Source organism: Esox lucius, chromosome 9, assembly GCF_011004845.1.
Source record: "Esox lucius isolate fEsoLuc1 chromosome 9, fEsoLuc1.pri, whole genome shotgun sequence".
In the NCBI taxonomy this organism is placed as follows: Eukaryota; Metazoa; Chordata; class Actinopteri; order Esociformes; family Esocidae; genus Esox; species Esox lucius.
Window position 1 is genome coordinate 15,288,109 of NC_047577.1, and position 18,752 is coordinate 15,306,860.

Consider the following 18,752-nt stretch of genomic DNA (forward strand, 5'->3'; position numbering starts at 1 on the left):
GATGCTTGCACCTTTAACCGTCTCCAATTATCGCTGGTTTGTGTTCCCGTCGATTGCAACTGTCAGTTGTGAGGTGCTAATAACAAAGTGTCGTCTTGTCATTAATCAAGCCTGTATTTGAGAACATCTGCTCTACAGGCGCCTTGTATTATTGCACAAGGCGATCAATTGTCAAGCTTCGTTTATGTTTCCAATTGGTTTCCTTTGCAAACATAAGTGAAAGTCGTTATGAGCAAGTGACGAAATTGTCTAAAGAAATGTTCCACGAGCCACACTTTGATGCTCGCACACCTGGTGCCTGCCTGGATCCGTTCCACATCTATGTGGTCCAGAATACTTAAGTTGACTGGAAAACACCAGAGGAAGCAAGGAACCCTGTGGAGGGGGAAGTGTAAAATACATGTACTATGTAACAAAAAGCATGTCAGTCGGAATACAGTAACAGTGAAAACATGTAGACATTACAAAACCACCCAGATGTGTAGATCTTTTTAATCTAAGTGCACTCAAGCACACCCAGAACTGTACTAGGTGGAATGGTGCTGGTAATAGGTTCTCTGGTAAAGTGTTATTTCTGCTCTCGCTGTCGCCCCCTCCAGGTGGTTTTGAGACCAGGCCGTTTGTCCGGGGCATACAGGGTCGGAGCGTCAGCATGAGGACTCCCACCAAGCCCAAGGAGACATTGACCAAAGTCCTCCCCCTGCGCTGGTCGTTCGGCTCCAAGGACCGCCGGAACGCCGCCCCCGCCCCCGTCCCCTCCCCCGTGGAGCTGGTGGAGTACCTGGAGTCCGGGAGGAGACCGCGATGCACCAAGGACTCCATAGTCAACTTAATGACGGTCCCCCCGGGAACCAAGGAGGCCCCCGAGAGCCGACCATTCCAGCCGAGGTCGGCCGTCAGCTCCCCCGGCGTGGGAAGCAGCCTGAGCTGCATGGGACAACCCAAGTCTCCAAAGTTAGCGGAGGGCCAGAGGAGGCCGGTCCCGGACAAGACGGGAAGTCTGAGACGGAGCAGCAGGGGGCAGCAGAGGGACGAGGCCGCGATGAGCAGCAGCAGTAGCAGCAACACTCTCACCAGGAGGAGTAGCAGGAAGACCAAGGAGGAGCAGGGGAGGTCCCAGGAGGCCCAGTCCAGGAGGGGGTCCAGCACAGGGGTCCCGACGAGTTCCAGCACCCCCAGCTTCAGAGACCGGGATCGGGAAGGCACCCTGAAAAGGGGAGCCAAGGGCCACGCGGACCCACCGCCGGGGGACCGCCTCCCCCCAGAGGGAGACAAGACCAGGCCGGGTGAGAAGGGGGAGGCGACGTCCAGGAACGAGGGGATTCTGTCGTTTTTCAAGAGCAATTTCAAACGGAGGGAGTCGTCCCGTAGGTCCGACACCGGGAAGGTTCCGGACGTCAATGGGTCCAGGAGCACCTCCCGGCTGCATCTGTCCAACGGAGCCCCCGGTGGCGGGTCGGCGTCCGAGGAGCCGAGGCCCAACGGAGCCCCCCGCACCGGGGGCAGCGCGTTCTTTGGGGACGAGCTGCCCAACGGCAAATCCAGACGCGCCGCCGATATGAAACGGTCCCAGAGTTCGTCTAACATCCCCACCAGGGAGGAGTCGAGCTTGAGGAGGACCGCCTCTTTACACCGTAACGGGCTGTCGCATGGCGTGGCCCCGCCTCCTCGCAGCCTCATGGCCGAGAAGCCATCCTACGGAACCCTGCAGAGAACACGCTATAGTACCACTTCACTGGGGCGCAAGAGGACGGTCCCCGAGTCCACCTTTTAGCTGCCTCTATCACACACCCTATTTCTCACACACACACACACCCCAATACCCGCACACCCAATCAAACATGCTTTCACACAAACACAGCAGGGTGGTATTCACTAGGCACTAAACAGACGCATGTGGACTAGCTCAATCTGCCGGGTAGAAAAATCTCAACTTCATTTTCTGTTTAGCAGGTTTTGCTGAATTGTGCACTAATGGATGTGACACGGATCAAGGCAATAGACTTCCTCTTGAAAAAGACACTGCTCTAGGGACACTGTTGCTCCCTCTGGTGTCATGACGGAATATGATATCCTTTAAAGTGACAGTCCTCTGGGCCAAAGAGGATGTTGAGAAAAGAGTACACGCAAAATATGCCTGCTGACAAACAGTCATGAAATATTTAGCAATTCCAGTGAATATCTTTTTTTTTTTTGTTTTACTTAACAAGTGCCTCTGTAAACTGCTATGCAGTTTCAGACTAATGAGTTTGTCTCCACCTGATCTACAGAAGAATGTGTCGTATTTACACGGACGTGACGCGCACACATTATCTACGGTTGTGTCCTCATCACATGTTGTTACTGGATGGGATTGTTTGGAAGGGCAGGTTAGGACAACATTATGATATATTTAGTTATCTGTCGATACATTCAAACAGCTCCACCATAGCAGATCTCGCTAGATTATTTGGAATAAATCATAAAATATACAGCTTTAAAAGTTGATTTCCGCCTTGATTGAACTATAAACGATTTAACTGGTTGTTGGCTGCTTGCACTGCAAACTGGCTGCTATATTCACAAATGAAGGTTATCACGTAGCACTTTTTACAATGCCTTAGCATGTTATAAGAAGGATACCCTCCTAGCAAACACTTGGCCCACACCTATTTCCCCTGTATTCTGAAGCTCATCACAATATGCAGTTTGACCGCGCAATGGATTCAAAATCAGCTTAGCTTCTCTAAAAGGACCTTTGACATTTCTAATACTGACATCAGGGTGTTTGATTTAAATGAAATTTGGTTTTAAAATCAAAGTAAATAGTGACCTCAGATTGATCGGTCTTGGCCGTTGGTATTTGAACTTAATGATGGCGACAATCGGGTAGATCTTGTGGTCTGTTCTCTGTGATCTATTCTCTGTGTTCACTGTAGCAGTTGGGCATTCTCCAACGGTAAGCAGCAGGTGCTCTGCTCGGAACAGCCCTGAATGTCACAGACCCTCACCAAGGTCAACATGTATAACAGGTATCTCTTCACGTCTCCCTCCATATCTCTCTGTGTAGTATCCTTTTTTCCCTTTCTTTGTCCATTCCCCGTCGTTCATCATGTTTCTCATTAAGTCTCTTTGGCTGCCGACCCAAGGCCATATCTGCTGTAATCTGCGTTTGCTCTCTTATGGCGTTAACAGCATAGGCGTTTGATTGAAGCCCCCTCATTCTAACTGAAGGTTGAATGCAACTGTAGACGGGGGTTGGTGGGGTTGAGGCTCCTCCTCAATGGTCTGTTCTCCCCTTAAGAGCTGTTAAGAGGCACCGGGGAAGAGGCCATGCTGACAATATAACGGATGAATGAAGCTGTTGCAGTACGGCTGAGAAAAGCACCTCAACAGCCGCACCCACACAATATAGCTGGTCAGACCTCCTTGTACAGACCCCACGGTCACATTCCATGGCACACTTCACAGGAGGGAGAAGAACACTCACACCTCCACCCACAAGAGGTAGAGGGTTTTTAGAGCACAACCGTTGTACAGGACGCCGTTTCACTGAAATAACGAAATTGTAAGTGCAATTTTCGATTGACACTAGCAACGACCTGGAAGGCATGTAAACTCACTGACGTTGTTGTTCTGGTGACTAGCATGGCGCTCTCCGTCAAACAAGTGATGTTGATGGCGATAATAGAATGGTTTGCTAATGTGAGATGTTTTTGGTTACCATCAATTTCTTTGTTCCTATTCTGTTGATGGAGCTGGAAGGACTTTTCACAGAACAAGACTTTGCACGTCACCTCTCGTTCCACTCCAGTACACACAGAGCGAAACGTCCTCTTTAGACATCAGTAGCCTTGGAAAGTATCCATCAAAATGTTTTTCATGTTACCCCAGAAGGGGGTGTATGACAATTGCCATTTTCGTCTGTTTACACTATCAAAACAAATATCAGACGAAAATCTGCCATCAAGTTCATCGAAATAAAACTCTCGTAGTGTAAAAACCCTCTTAGCCCATGACATTCATTACCTCGTCATCTTGTCTAAGGGGCTGTGCCCGTCAGAAACGCTTTGAAGCAATAATGGTTGAATGAAGTTGTCCCTGTTTTACACGTTTTTGAAGTGTAGAAAGAAAAATGCACTCCGCGGAAGTTTTGGAGGAGATACAACAGTTTATCATAGATGCACAAAGCAAGGATAACACAAAAGTATCAAATCCAAACGGGAGGTTTCAACAAATGAATGCCTTTTGTTAGCATAGTTTTTACTTGAAAATATACATTGGACCAATTTCTTATTAAACAGGTCTTCACTGCAAAAAACATCTAGTATATCTAATACATATTTTATATTGAGCTTTTCATTAGATCTGTAAGAAAAATTGAACTTTTACATTTGAAAAGCTTTAATGTTAGACATATTACGCTATTACAATCCTAAATTGTGAAGTGGGTCATTGAAAGTCCGTCTTTGCAGCTTGGGTGGCTTACCAGGGGTAGACGTTCCGAGTCAACTGTCATGATATGTTACTGTTGTCCATAGTCCTTAGTAGGACAGAGCTTTGCTTGGTGATAGATAGCATGTGTTATCTACACCATGGCCTATGGACCGCATTATCTACCTTATCAACACCATGGCCTATGGACCGCATTATCTACCCTATCAACACCATGGCCTATGGACCGCATTATCTACCCTATCAACACCATGGCCTATGGACCGCATTATCTACCTTATCAACACCATGGTCTTATTAGAGTGTCAATATTGACATCTAGCCATTCTAGTTCAGTCACTTGGGATGAAATACGTCTGTTTAGTGAGAAGGGAGTTTGGATGGGACACAAAGTCTGTATTGTTCATTGACATTAGTATTTATTTTTGTTTCTCTACATTCTAATCTACACAACACTTTAAGTACCTGTCACAAAGTTTACTTGTACCAAAACAAACGCGAGTATTGAAAATTAAGACTATGAATGATGGATGTTTTTCCAATTCTTTTGTGAAATGTGGGACAAGGATGTTTTTATATGCAACTTTTCTACATTTTATAAAGGCCTTGTAAATATACGACTATACAGTATAAAGGGAGATCTGAAATCTTTTTACTCTTTAAATTGCAGATACACGGCTACAGATTTATGGGGTGATGCAAAAGCATACTGTACAACTGAAGTGATTACTGTTCTCTGCACAAGGGTACCACAAGTAACAGTACACGCAGTCTCTGTAAAACTAGGGCTTGTTATCTGCCTAATATGTCTATCTGCTTAACATTATATCCAGTTTTATTTTTTATACTGCAAATAAAACACATTGTTTATCACAACTGGTCTGGTGCGCATTTCATGTCACATATACATGGATTTTGTGTGTATTGTATATGTAGTATATTGGACAGTGTAGCAGCCATCTGGAGTAATGCGGCCCGGATCTGGACCCATGACAGGCTCCGTATGGACCATGTCTCCTAACTTCGGCCCAACATTAGCCTCGCATGTCTTCTACTGGACTGTATGTGTTAGGTCAAATCAGGAGCTGCTGAGTAATGTGGTTTATCTTGCAATTTAGCTAAGTGGCTGGATTAGGAAGACGGTGTTCCTGTCCTGTTGAGCTCAATCAATCACATTAATTTATAAAGCCCTTTTTACATCAGCAGTTGTCACAAAGTGCTTTTACAAAACACCCAGCCTTAAACTCCAAGGAGCAAACAACAGTAGTGTTGAATTTCAGTGGCTTGGAAAAAGCTGAAATTTAGGAAGAAACCTAGAGAGGACCCATGCTCAGAGAGGTGACCAGTCCTCTTCTGGCTGTGCCAGGTGAACATATTAAGAGTTATACAAATTGTAATAATTAATAAATGCATGCGGGCTGAGTCCAGATTCTATTTAAACTTAGTCCAGGTCAGAAGCATGACCAGATGGACAATGACAGGGACAACATGGGGGAGGGGTAGGTGTCAGCACAGTGGCAGCTGAAATTGCAGGTATTGTCTTGATCTGCAACACAACCAGGAGGACTTTGGACAGGGACAGCAACAGGTCTTTCAAGCCTGGTACTCTATCAAACCGTTATCCCTGCCCACTGAGAGTGGAGCTTTGTCATGGCTACAAGAAGAGGTTACTTTTACTTTAAGCTGTCATTGTTATTCACCTGACTTCAATGGCCCTAATGACTGTTTATAATCCACATACTGTAGTTGTAATAGGTTGTCAGTAGATGGCGACGTTGCAGTTGGTATAATGTGTCTAGTCGAGTGCAAAGGATAACGTGCACACATCCCTTTAAGCCCCTGATCAAACTGATAGATAATAAGCCCTCTCTAGAAAAGTAGCTATGCTCTTCACTCCTGCGTGTGGGGACAAGGTGGATGTTTTTTGTTTTTATTATGTTGAAGTGAATTAATATTCTAATATTTCTAGTTAAATCTGGTTCCAGTTAGCCGCAAGCATTTTGAAGCAAATTCGTCATTATAACCTCAGAGCAGTTTCCTTGTCATTATTACACTAAACATAATTATAAACGCAACACTTTTGTTTTTGCCCCCATTTATCATGAGCTGAACTCAAACTCAAACACAAAAGGCCTATTTCTCTCAAATTGTCTCACAAATCTGTCTAAATCTGTTAGTGAGCACTTCTTTGCCGAGATAATCCATCCACCTCACAAGTGTGGCATATCAAGATGCTGATTAGACAGCATGATTATTGCACAGGTGTGCCTTAGATATTAGATTTGTTGAAGGGCAACTGTTCATTGTGCAAATTAAGTCCAATACATCCTGTTCTTATTGGGTTGTATATTTTCCACCTATTGTAGGTAATTGCATAGCAGCCCTATCATGCTAAGATTAAAAATATGCTTTGGTGTTTGATTAGTTGTCCCAGAAATGTTACAGAAATGTTTAGGTAAACACAAATTACATATTTAAATCTGAATTTAGTATTGCTGATTATAATTCTGTCCCAGATAATCAGCTCATCTAAACGCTGCTACATATGAAACTGTCTGTGGCAAGCAGCCAATGTACAAATTGTCATTTCCTGGTTGGTAAAAAATTGTTCTATATTGTTCAGTTCCTGTTCATGTGAGAAACCAAGCGTTAAATACTGCATTTCTTCTTCATCTAAAATGTACCGTACTTACAGCTTTAAAAAGTCGGTCTCATCAATATGTTACTGGGGATGTAAGGAGTTAAAAATACTACTTGAAATTAAGCATCTTCCATGACAAATCTCCTTTTACAGTATGTTCTGTAACCTCTGTACTCTCATTTTATGAAATAGGAAAGTGCGTTACACAGTGGTAAGTACTCAACTCATTTATTAGAATGAATCACTTGACACCTGTTGCTGTGAACACATCTCTGGTTTGGGACACTATTTCCTTTCTCCAAATTATCCATTACTGTGTGAATACTACAAAGTATGTTGACTATAAGATTCTCAAGGTTTTCCTAACCAAGGTTCTCCATCGTTGAATAAGACCATTGTAATTATTATAAACTCATAGCACTTGTTTCTATTCCAAGTATTCACTTTAGCCATGTTTGCCTACTTAGTTGTATGGAATGCTATGGAATTGCTTTCTGATTGTACCTTATTTGAGGAATCTCACTGGCACAGGAGTTAGGCATTACTGAGGTATCTTGTTTGTTAGTATTCATTTAATTAGCTTCATGTGTGTATTGATGGTATTGGATTACTGTTAGTTCAGCACCATGTTGTGTATGAATACTATGATGACAGATTGGCCAATCACAGTCCAGTGATGTTTGACATCTAACCTTCAACAACAATAATATGGAACACAAAACCGAGGAACTGTCTCACCATCTCTCTAATAAGAGTATAATCTACTACCTACAATACCTACATTTCAACCGGGTAAAATTGTTAGTTTTTTGATCTGCATAACTTATATAATTCCACCTACTGTATTATTGAAACAGTTGGGAGAGAACAATTTGCTATAGAAACAATGTACTGGGCTATTTTCAGATTGAATTTCATGAAGCATATTGCATATCAATGTAATAATTTGCCAGCTTTTGTTTTCTGCATATTCTTCTCCAGTCACATTTAGCTAAATCCACATCACTGACATGACTGGGCCATAATTTTAGGTGCTTCAAATTGTGACACACATTTTAGGCGATTATTACATAAATTATTTCTTTTTTATGGCCATATCAATGTATTTTCTTGCCACTGAAATAAATGGCAGCCACCTTTAGCTGCTGGACTGATTCTATAAACATTATATTATGAGAGAATTTTCTCTACAGCTAGACGTCATCCTGAATAACTCTTCATGTTCTGTATGAAATGTGGTGTAGTTAAAATCCCTTTACTGTTGAATCTAGCTCAGTATCCCCAAAATGCATACATTTGGTGATATTATTTTCATTACAATAGTTTCATATCTGAAAATGTGTTTTATTATACAATATATCCAATTGCCTTATTTTGATAGGTGTTAATGACTGCTGGTTGTACAACGTCTGACCTTAATTTTCTATTAAAAGGCCCTGGGCTGTAGTTTAATGATTGATCAGAAAATGGTGCTTGTTTCTACAGAACTGTGGATAATGGCATAGATAATAAACATAACAGCGTGATCTATACAAACTGGCTCACATATGTTTCTAACTACATTTTACACATGCACTGCAGTACTGACTTGTGACTAATACATAATAATACAGTAGTCAGAAGAAATAATGACTACAACCACGATGAACTAACCCTATACAGTTAAATGTCTGAAACATGCTGAGGTACACATGTCAGTTAACAAAGTGTGAGCCTGCTCGCTCGAACACTGGAGACACGATTCAACAGCTTAACCACTAGCATGAAACTTGCTTGCATGGTAATATAGTGAAGAGATGCCGCTGCAGTAGCACGTGAACACAATGTTGTAACTGAGGATATATATATATATATATCCAACAAGGATATATGTATATTTATATGTAGTGTTGAAGTCTAACACTTCCCAGAGTTGGTTTGTTGGAAAGGAGAATAAAACACCAGGAGTCAGGTCAATTACCGTACCGCATATTCTGTTTTATTACAAAAGCTTTTGGAGACAAGGGTCGCCGCACAATGTCTAAGGATCAACAGTCAAAACATCATTTTTATACTTCCACTACGCCCAAAAGAGGCGTTAACTTTGGCCATTGGCCCAATCCCAGTTCTATTCCTTATAGGATAACTGCAAGTATCCCCTTGCCCCCCTTCTGGTTTCTGTCTTGTCTGTCCGACTATGTGTGTGTGTCTCTGACCTGTGACCTGTTTCTCACAAGACAGACATACTAAATCTTTCTCTCCCCGGCAACCGCTTGAACAGGGTTTCCTATTCTCCTACTTGCTCCTTCAGTTTCATTTTGTTTCATTGGTTACAACAGCTTACAACAGTTCACTAACTCATACAATCAATACATCTACAGTAGGTTATATATACAAATATGACTCATATATAAGTATTAACATGGTATTTGACTAATAGTAGGCGTCCGTATGAACATCAACGAAAAGTCCGACATGGCAAGCTAACATTTGACAAGTAGCTAACATTACCCGACAGCTAAAGCAAAGGTGGAATGGACTGTGACGGTTAATACTTGCCACGTTGAACTACATCCGGGAAAACATGTCCGTCATACCAAAACATAACCAGGACCATTAAGAATATCATCATGAGGCTTTGCCAGCCCATATTATGTAAATGGTCAAATACATACGTAGTAATATTACCTACCACCCCCAGTGAATCATAGAACCCATGGTGGGTCGCCGGGTGGAACATTGAGCACTCCGTCACCCAGTCACCTACGGGTCAGTAAAGATGCCAATACAATTAGCTCCTTGGTTCCTATGGAGAAACTAACAAGTAGGGCTGAGAGCTTTTTGTTTACTGGAACATGAATCTCTGGTGTTACTAGTATATTAACCTACACTATCAATGATGACATGCTTTGAAAAGCATCTCTGGGGTTTTTTGGTGTATATTGCCAGTAATATACCATAGTTAAGCACTGTGCCCTTGCACGTGACGTGTTTTGCCTTAGAACAGCTCTTAGCCCTGGCATTTTGATCATATACCACACCCCCTAATGCCTTGTTGCTTTATTAGAACTGGTTGGTTGTGGCCAGCCAGTTCTAATATCATGGCTATGAAAACAATGACTTTGACTGAATTGGTAACCAGTTTGCCCAAAATATATTTGTGTGGCTGATGAAAATACACACATTTTTCTATGTTACGGACACATGATCTGTGTGTCCCTGGCCCCAAAGTACATCACATTTTTACACAACATTCGACACTCACAGTTAAACCGATCATTTGCAGATATGGGCATTAGCCATAACTCAGACCATTGGTATCATGTGTATTGAACAATAGAAAACACTACATTGTGCTTGTGCAATGATATGAAAGATTGGCTAGCACATACCCTACCAATGCCTAATGGTTTGAATCACAATATTAACCCTAACCTTAACCAAATGGGAGCGTTAATAAACCTTAACCTTACCCCCTCACCTTAACCACACTGGAAGCGTTACCTAACCTTAACCATTAACTATTGTTCTTTGTGCAGTGCTTCCTCTCTGCGAACAGTCTCTGTTGGGAGTTGACCAACACTGATGTCACCCACACCGACACCACCAATGCAGATGTGACAGTCTGTTTCAATAAGAGTGCGATGATACGTCATATCAGCAACTGTGTTGATCACAGAAATGCCACTCAGTTGGTATTGAATGATCATTCTCCATCTCATGCTCTTTTTGCTTCATCCGGTTTATTCAATTCTAATGAATGCTTCTGAAAGAACACTCGCTTTCTTCTTGCTTTTCATTGCTGACAGTGAGACAAAACGTTGCAGCCATGGAGTTTTGCACTTTGTTTTCGGCAGTAATTGTTGACCAATGGGAGAGCACATTCCAAATGGTATCCTGTTCCCTTAAGGATCATGCTGATTTTGTCTAGAGCTCTATGAGATCTAGATATAAGTAGTTCCCTATAAAAGGAAGAGGGTGTAATTTGGAATGGAACCAGTGTGTCCTTTTATGTGATCATGGTGGTTTGATACAATTACATGGCCTGAATCGGTTGGTTGAATGAGGTAATCATAATAAGTACCACAGAACAAAGAAAAGTGAATCCAATGGACAGAACATGACCCCATTCTCTGAGAAAAGATAGAACAATCTACATCAACAAGGACAATGGGACATTAGGCTCGTTTAAGGGAATTCATCCATTACCTCAGAGTGATGTACTTCCTGGGTGGAGGGTGGTGGTGTATGCAAAGTGATCTACAATGTTTGTATAATTTCAGCCATATGTGCTGTGCCATCTGACTGTCAGTAAATCCCAAAAGTACCGTCCTCCACCTTTGGCCCCCCATTTGCGCATATATGACTATGAGCAGGTTGTAGGGGTTAATAGAACCTCTTATGGCCCCTTAGAGCAAGTTGGGATCAACGCAAGCTCCGTTAGCAAGTAGATAATGAAGTAGAATCCCATTAGGCACTGTGTTATTTTTTTACTTGAGCAAATCCAGCCCAATGTGGTAAGTTTAAAAAAATCCTTTGTAAATCATGTAGGCCCCAAACTCTATATTTAAGATCTGTAGTGCATCTGTAAAGATATTACTTTCAGGGTGACATATGTTTTGAAATCAGCAGGGCTAATCCTCTTTATATAGGGTGGCTAATATATAATACACTATACGTTAGTTCTGATGCCATTTAAAAGTCACTCTTAAGTGTCTTAAATGCTTTGGCCCTTAGTGGAAGTGGAAATGTGAAACAGACACATAAACACACACACTCACTTCCAACCTACATGGTGTACTGAACCAAGTGCTCTGCTATTTTCACAATCTGTGCTCGGAAAAAGATGAAGACCTCCAATGAAAGATCATTCGTGCCGAATCTCTTGCTTCTGTAGTTTGCTTGTTGCGCCTTGGTTGGCTGCTGTCATCACGTTTAATGGGCTTTTACCTTGGCATTTAGATTTTCTTGTAAATGCCAAGTACATTTTCATTTCAGACCACTTAATGAAAAATATGTCTCTGTTTGATTTCAAAGTATTTTAAAGGGTATGAATTCTTAGAAATCCCAATATTGATAAATGTTAACCTATATCAAATATTCCGCTGTCAGACTTAATGCATGAAAACTTTTAGAACGTTTCAGTGCAAAGATTGTTCTTAATCCAAGATAAATCCCATAGTCTGAATGCAAATGAGCTATTTTCTATGATTAATTATGACCAGGCAAAGTCTTACCCAGAAAAACATTCTTAAAAACATTAACCAATGACTGAACTATGATTTTAGATAATGACTCTATTCATTGTCTTTTGCAAATTAGAGTGGTTATACAATCCTTATTCAATAAATAAATATGCATATCTTTGGAACAGGCTCAATCGAGACTGATGCTGTGAAATCATGTAAGATCTATTGCGTTTGTGTACACTGTAAAGTATAAGTGAGAAGGATTGAAAAATCTATGTCAGTTCATATATTCCTTCATTTGGGTCTTCTTAAAACACAGCCGTGTGTATTCTATTATCACACACAACACTTACTAGCTATAGTGTATAGGTTTTGCTCCCATGATGTGTTAGTTAAATAAAAGACCTGTTGATCAGATCACATATTGTTCCCATTTATCAACAACACTAATGATGCTAACCTGGTTGTAGCCTGTTCCCAGGTCTGTGCTTGCTGTGTTGACACCTACGAAGAGAGCACAAACTAATGGCCACAGGCGCTGATGCTTGACAACCTCCAGGAGTCACATGTAGTACAACTTGCTCTCTATCTGAAATTCTAACAGTCATTCTAACAGACATTAAGGTCAATGCCCTAACTCAGTGTTTCTCAACCCTTCTCCTGGACGCCCCCCTACCCTGCATGTTTTAGATCTCTCCATGCCCTAACCTGATGTAGCTCATGAAGGACTTGATAATGAGCTGATCATTTGAATCAGGTGTGACAGAGCAGGGAGAGATCTAAAACATGCAGGCCAGGGGGATGCCCAGGAGCAGGGTTGAGAAACACAGTCCTAACCTAACACACTGTTTAGGATAGGCCCGCATTGCGCAGTATGTTTCTGTTTGATTGTTCTGGAAATCACAAAATAATATTATGAAATAATACACTTACTGTATTTGACATGTATTTTATTCCCAAAATATCCACCTTTAATTTGTGGGTTGAGGAAACAGTGTTTAAAGAACTGGTGAACAGATTGGTGTGTATGCAATGGTGGACCAAGGTCCTGATCTTTGACTTTTCGGAGGCCCTTGGGAGTTGTTGCGATAAGACAAGGTTGTAATAATTATCCATGACACCATTGTGAAAAATATGAGATCATCAAGAAAAACGTCATCAGCCACCCCATAGCCCTTCAACAAGAAGGAACATTTCTGTGGTTATCTGTCTTTCTTTGATGATGTATTTATTGATTGACATGAAGTTGGCACTTTTGTCTAACATTTTGATATTCCACCTGTTACTCCAACTCATGCTCTTGAAGATGCATGTGCAATTATATGTAGCCAGATTGGGGTCACACTATTTTTCCATCTTGTTTTATTGTCACCTTGATGTTCCAGGACAAATACTTATATTTGATGAGCCAAGGTTTGTGTAGCAGTCTAAGGTATCCCCTCCTGAACACATACAGGGTACAGTATATTGGTGCCAGCAGGGGTAATTCTGGTCTCCCCATCCATACAATCTGGGTCTACTGGTTAGTTTTAAATACGCAAGGAAATACGCAAAATGCTAACCCTTCTTCCAGTTATCATTCTGACAACTACCTGTTCAGTAATTGCAGACCTAAGCTGCTTTTCTCTTGATTCACATTGCGGCCAAATGGAATGTGGAAGCTAATTGGGATAAATGGCCTTTGTGAAATGCAGGCCAAGGTTACACAGAATGTTAAATGAAGCACAGGCCATCATCAAACAGAGCTAATGTTAAGTGCCACTTTATATAGTAAACTTATCCAGTCCCATTTTTACCAGCCTTTTCTCCCTTCTCCAGTTTAGTTATGTCCAGTTTAATTATGTCCAGTTTTATCTACAACCTGTGGTCAAGAAAGGTCCAGCAGGGTTGTATCCGGTCTACTGTTCATTCAGCAATAACTATCTTTCACCACTTTCCTGTCCAATACAGCATAAAACAACAACTCAGTTGTATCTACAGGCCTGTCCCTTAGCTACACCTTCCAATGGATTCAGGAGAGATGAAGGATGGGACAAGCACTCCCCCTAGGCGTCCATGCCAAAGCCATTGTGCGATTTTCCATACTGCTCTTCCAAGCAGATAGGAAGCCAACGCATCAACTACAAGATCCTCCTATTGACATATAAAGCCCTAAACAATACTGCCCCTGCCTACCTCTCAGACCTTCTTCTTCCATATCAACCAACACACTCACTCCGTTCCAGTACTGCAGGCCACCTCATAATCCCCAAGTCCAAGCTCAAAGGCTTTGGTGACAGGGTATTCTCAAGGATTGCTCCTCGTCTCTGGAACTCTTTCCCCAAAACCATCTGTGACTCTGAGACTATCCCCATCTTCCAGCATGCATCAAAATTGCCTACCCATAGCCACGCCAAATACCACTCTCTCAATCTTTGTTGTTTTCTCATAGTATTTCTTTTGTTTCTGTTTGTTTTCTGTTCCATGTCACTATTGTACAGCGTTTTTGGGTCCCTGAAAAGTGTATTATTATTATTACTCACGAGACAACCTCAGTTAGCTTTGCAGGAGCCCCAGTTGCCTTCGAGAGTTACTGTACCTGCATGGCTTATCAAATCTGGCCCTCAAAGCCAGTTCCACACATATTTTTCATTGCAACCCTCAAATCAGGGACTTGAGACCCCAGGTGGGTCCAATTAACAATGAGGTAGAACAGAAAACCAGCATATTAAAAAAATCCTTACAGACAATGCCTTCCCCTGCCAGGCCAATGCTCAGCATGAAAATATTTTCTGTATGAGCATAATTGTTTCCAATAGCAGGTTTTCTTTCCAAATTGTTTGAATTATGCAGGTCTAAGGCAGATTTTCTGTCATGGAATGGTGTGGGTACATCCCAACAACACAATCATCTGAGTGTATAACATTAATTTGAGTAGAATGCTGACTGCCATCTCAACCTCATCTATAAGGAAATAGAATGCAAATTTGACAGGAAGGGGAGAGATTATACGCAAACCTGTCTATATATTCCACACACTGTGAGATAGAAGAATTAAAGACAGACAGTATTTCTTTTGCTTCACATTTAATTAGGCCAATGACATGGCTTGCTGTCAATGCCTATTCTATTTTTTGTTCATCAACTTTGTTCATACGGTTAACAAGTGCCCAGACCCTTGTTTTTCCTTTTTAAATATATATGCATATTTTAGGGCTTTTTCTCTTTATTGGACAGGAAAGCGGGCAAAGATAGAGAAGAGTTTTTGCCTGAAGATTCAGTCCCACTGTGACAACTGCGACCTCTGCTGGTTCACCTCCCCCTGCAGTGGGCGGGCCCCAGCGGTCGACGTCACCGGCCTTCTGACACCACCGTCTCATCATACATTTCACCTGTGTCTCGTTTAGTGCACCTGTTCCTCATCATCGCTGTTTCCCCCGGTATATATGTTCCCTCTGCTCCCCCTGTCTTTGTGTGTGATTGTCTCTGATTACTAAAGAGCTGTACGACGCTTCGTCACCTGTATAGACATATCTTGTATTGGTTCGTGAGGATACCATTAAAAAGATCCTTCCACCACGCCTTCTCCTGCTCCTCCTTGTCCAAACCCCGAAGACGTGACAGAATCACACACCAAGACGACAAACAAGGATATGGAGCAACAAGGAGCCACAGGCGAGACCGGTGTTGCGGAGGTGGTAAAAGTACATTCAACCTTGCTGGCCAGCCTAGGCGCCGCGATGGACACTGTGTTGAAAGCGGTGCAGCGCCTAGAGCTGAGCCAGTGGAACCCCGCAGCACCGGCCGTCTCTCCACCTCCCCAAGCCGCATCGCCCAGCATGGGAGCGATGCCCATTCCGCTGCCCAGGGCCTACGACGGGGCGGCGGACCGCTGCCAGGGTTTCCTGCTACAACTGGACATCGCGCTCCAGGCGATGCATCCTGCGCCGACCGAAGCCCAGAAGATCTCTTCACTCGTCTCCTGCCTGTCTGGGAAAGCCCTGGAGTGGGCCACCGCCGTTTGGAACATCGAGCAGCCCACCCAGGGCAGCTACGCCGAGTTCACCCGCCGCTTCCGAGTCGTGTTCGACCATCCTCACGAAGGGAGAGAGGCGGGTGAACGACTGTTCCACTTACGGCAGGAGACGAGATCGGCGCAGGAGTTCGCTCTGGAGTTCCGGACCCTGGCAGCGGGATCGGGGTGGAACGAGCGGGCTCAGATCGACCACTACCGGTGTAGCCTTCGCGAGGACGTCCGGAGGGAGCTGGCTTGTCGAGACGTGTCCCTCTCCTTTGACCAACTGGCGGACATGTCCATCCGTCTCGACAACCTGCTAGCTGCCCGAGGACGTCCCGGAAGAGGCCCGCCCGTTCCACCCTGCCAACCAGACGCCGCCGTCCCCATGGACCTGGGGACGGCTGCGCTGTCGGGCAGGTGTAGGGGAGGAGAGGTGCGGAGTGCCTCCAAGAGGAAACAAGGCCGTACAACCACGCCGCACCGCACCTCCCTCCCCGAGTCAAGAGGTGACAGGCAGGGCACTTCCGCATCACCCCAGGTAGCACATGCACATTCACCACTAACCTCTTCCCTCTCTATGTGCACTGTCCCTGTTAGGTTCCCCGGCTTTCCGCGGCTCTCCCGGTGTAAGGCGCTGGTAGACTCAGGCGCAGCCGGAAATTTCATGGATAAGTCTTTTGCCCTGCGGTCACGCATACCCCTCCAGGCCCTCGACACCCCCCTGCCCGTGAGAGCTCTAGACAGCCGGCCACTAGGGTCAGGTCTGGTCACGAGTTGCACTGTTCCCCTCCTCCTGGTTACCGACAACCGACACAGTGAAACCATATCCTTTCACATAATCGACTCACCCACATTCCCAATAGTTTTAGGTTTCCCCTGGTTATCCCTACACGACCCCGTCATCTCCTGGTCTAGTCGACGTCTGTCGGGGTGGTCGCGGAAGTGCCAGGGTAGGTGTTTGGGTGTTTCCGTTGGCTCGACCTCGGTGGAGAGTCCAGACAGTGCGCCCGCCGTGCCCATTCCCCCCGAATACAGGGACTTGGCTACGGTTTTCTCCAAAGCCAAGGCTGCTGTGTTGCCACCACACCGGCTGGGGGATTGTGCGATAGACCTCGTTGACGGAGCCGCACTCCCGAAGGGTCACGTGTATCCACTGTCTCGCACCGAAACGGAGACTATGAACGCCTACGTTACGGAAGCGTTGGAACAGGGATACATTAGGCCCTCCAAGTCACAGGTCTCCTCGAGTTTCTTTTTTGTGAAAAAGAAGGACGGTGGTTTGCGCCCGTGCATCGATTACCGGGCGCTGAACAAGATCACCATTCCGTTCCGCTACCCTCTCCCTTTGATCTCTGCGGAGGTGGAGAGGATGCACGGGGCCCGCTTTTTCACTAAATTAGACCTCAGGAGTGCCTATAACCTGGTGCGTATCCGGGAAGGAGACGAGTGGAAAACCGCTTTTAGTACCACATCTGGCCATTACGAGTATTTAGTGATGCCGTACGGGTTGATGAATGCTCCTTCAGTCTTCCAGTCCTTCGTCAACGACGTATTCCGGGACTTGTTGTGCGAAGGAGTGGTAGTGTATATTGATGACATCTTGATATTCACTGCTACCCGCGCCAAACATGTCTCGTTAGTGCGCAGAGTGCTGGCTCGACTGCTGGAGCATGACCTGTACGTGAAAGCCGAGAAGTGTCTGTTTTTCCAGTCGTCTGTGTCCTTCCTGGGATATCGCTTTTCCAGCACAGGTGTGGCTATGGAGGAGCCTCACATTGACGCCGTGCGTAATTGGCCGACCCCAACCACGGTCAAGGACGTGCAACGTTTCTTAGGCTTCTCTAATTACTACAGGAGGTTTATCCGGGGCTTTAGCCAGGTCGCGGCTCCGATCACCTCCCTTCTGAAGGGGGGGGCGACCCGGTTGAGGTGGACCGTGGACGCGGAGCGGGCGTTTGTGGAACTGAAACACCGTTTCACCACCGCTCCGGTCCTGGCCCATCCCGACCCGTCGCTCCAGTTCATCGTGGAGGTGGACGCGTCCGATTGTGGGCTCGGTGCCATCCTCTCCCAGCGGACGGGGTGTCGTAACACGCTCCGTCCCTGTGCCTTCTTCTCCCAGAAGCTCAGTGCGGCGGAGCGGAACTACGACATCGGTGATCGTGAGCTGCTGGCCGTGGTTCGAGCTCTGTCGGCGTGGAGGCACTGGTTAGAGGGGGCTAAACACCCTTTCCTCGTCTGGACTGACCACCGGAACCTGGAGTACATGCGGGCAGCGAGGAGGCTGACCCCTCGCCAGGCAAGGTGGGCTATGTTCTTCACCCGGTTTGTGTTTACTCTCACTTACAGGCCGGGGAGTAAGAACGTCGGGGCTGACGCGCTGTCCCGCCAGCATGACACGGAGGAGAGGCCTGTGGATGATGCTCCCGTGCTCCCGGAGTCATGCATCGTGGCACCGGTGGTATGGGAACTGGACGCGGACATCGCCCGAGCGCAGCGCGACGAGCCCTCT

General features: G+C 44.7%; 1 protein-coding gene across 3 annotated transcripts in view; it reads left to right on the top strand.

Annotated features, from left to right (window-relative positions):
• usp43a (ubiquitin specific peptidase 43a) overlaps positions 1-5,283 on the top strand; it is a 92,524-nt gene extending 87,241 nt beyond the window's left edge. For 2 of the 3 annotated variants that reach the window (XM_010872980.3, XM_010872981.3), the window contains exon 16: positions 600-5,210. In XM_010872980.3, coding sequence (XP_010871282.2) covers positions 600-1,774 — 1,175 coding nt within the window. In that variant the 3' untranslated portion in view covers positions 1,775-5,210. Of the gene's footprint in view, positions 1-599 lie in introns of all 3 variants that reach the window. The other variant, XM_034294401.1, reaches the window with a different exon arrangement.
• Positions 5,284-18,752: the final 13,469 nt, after the last annotated feature.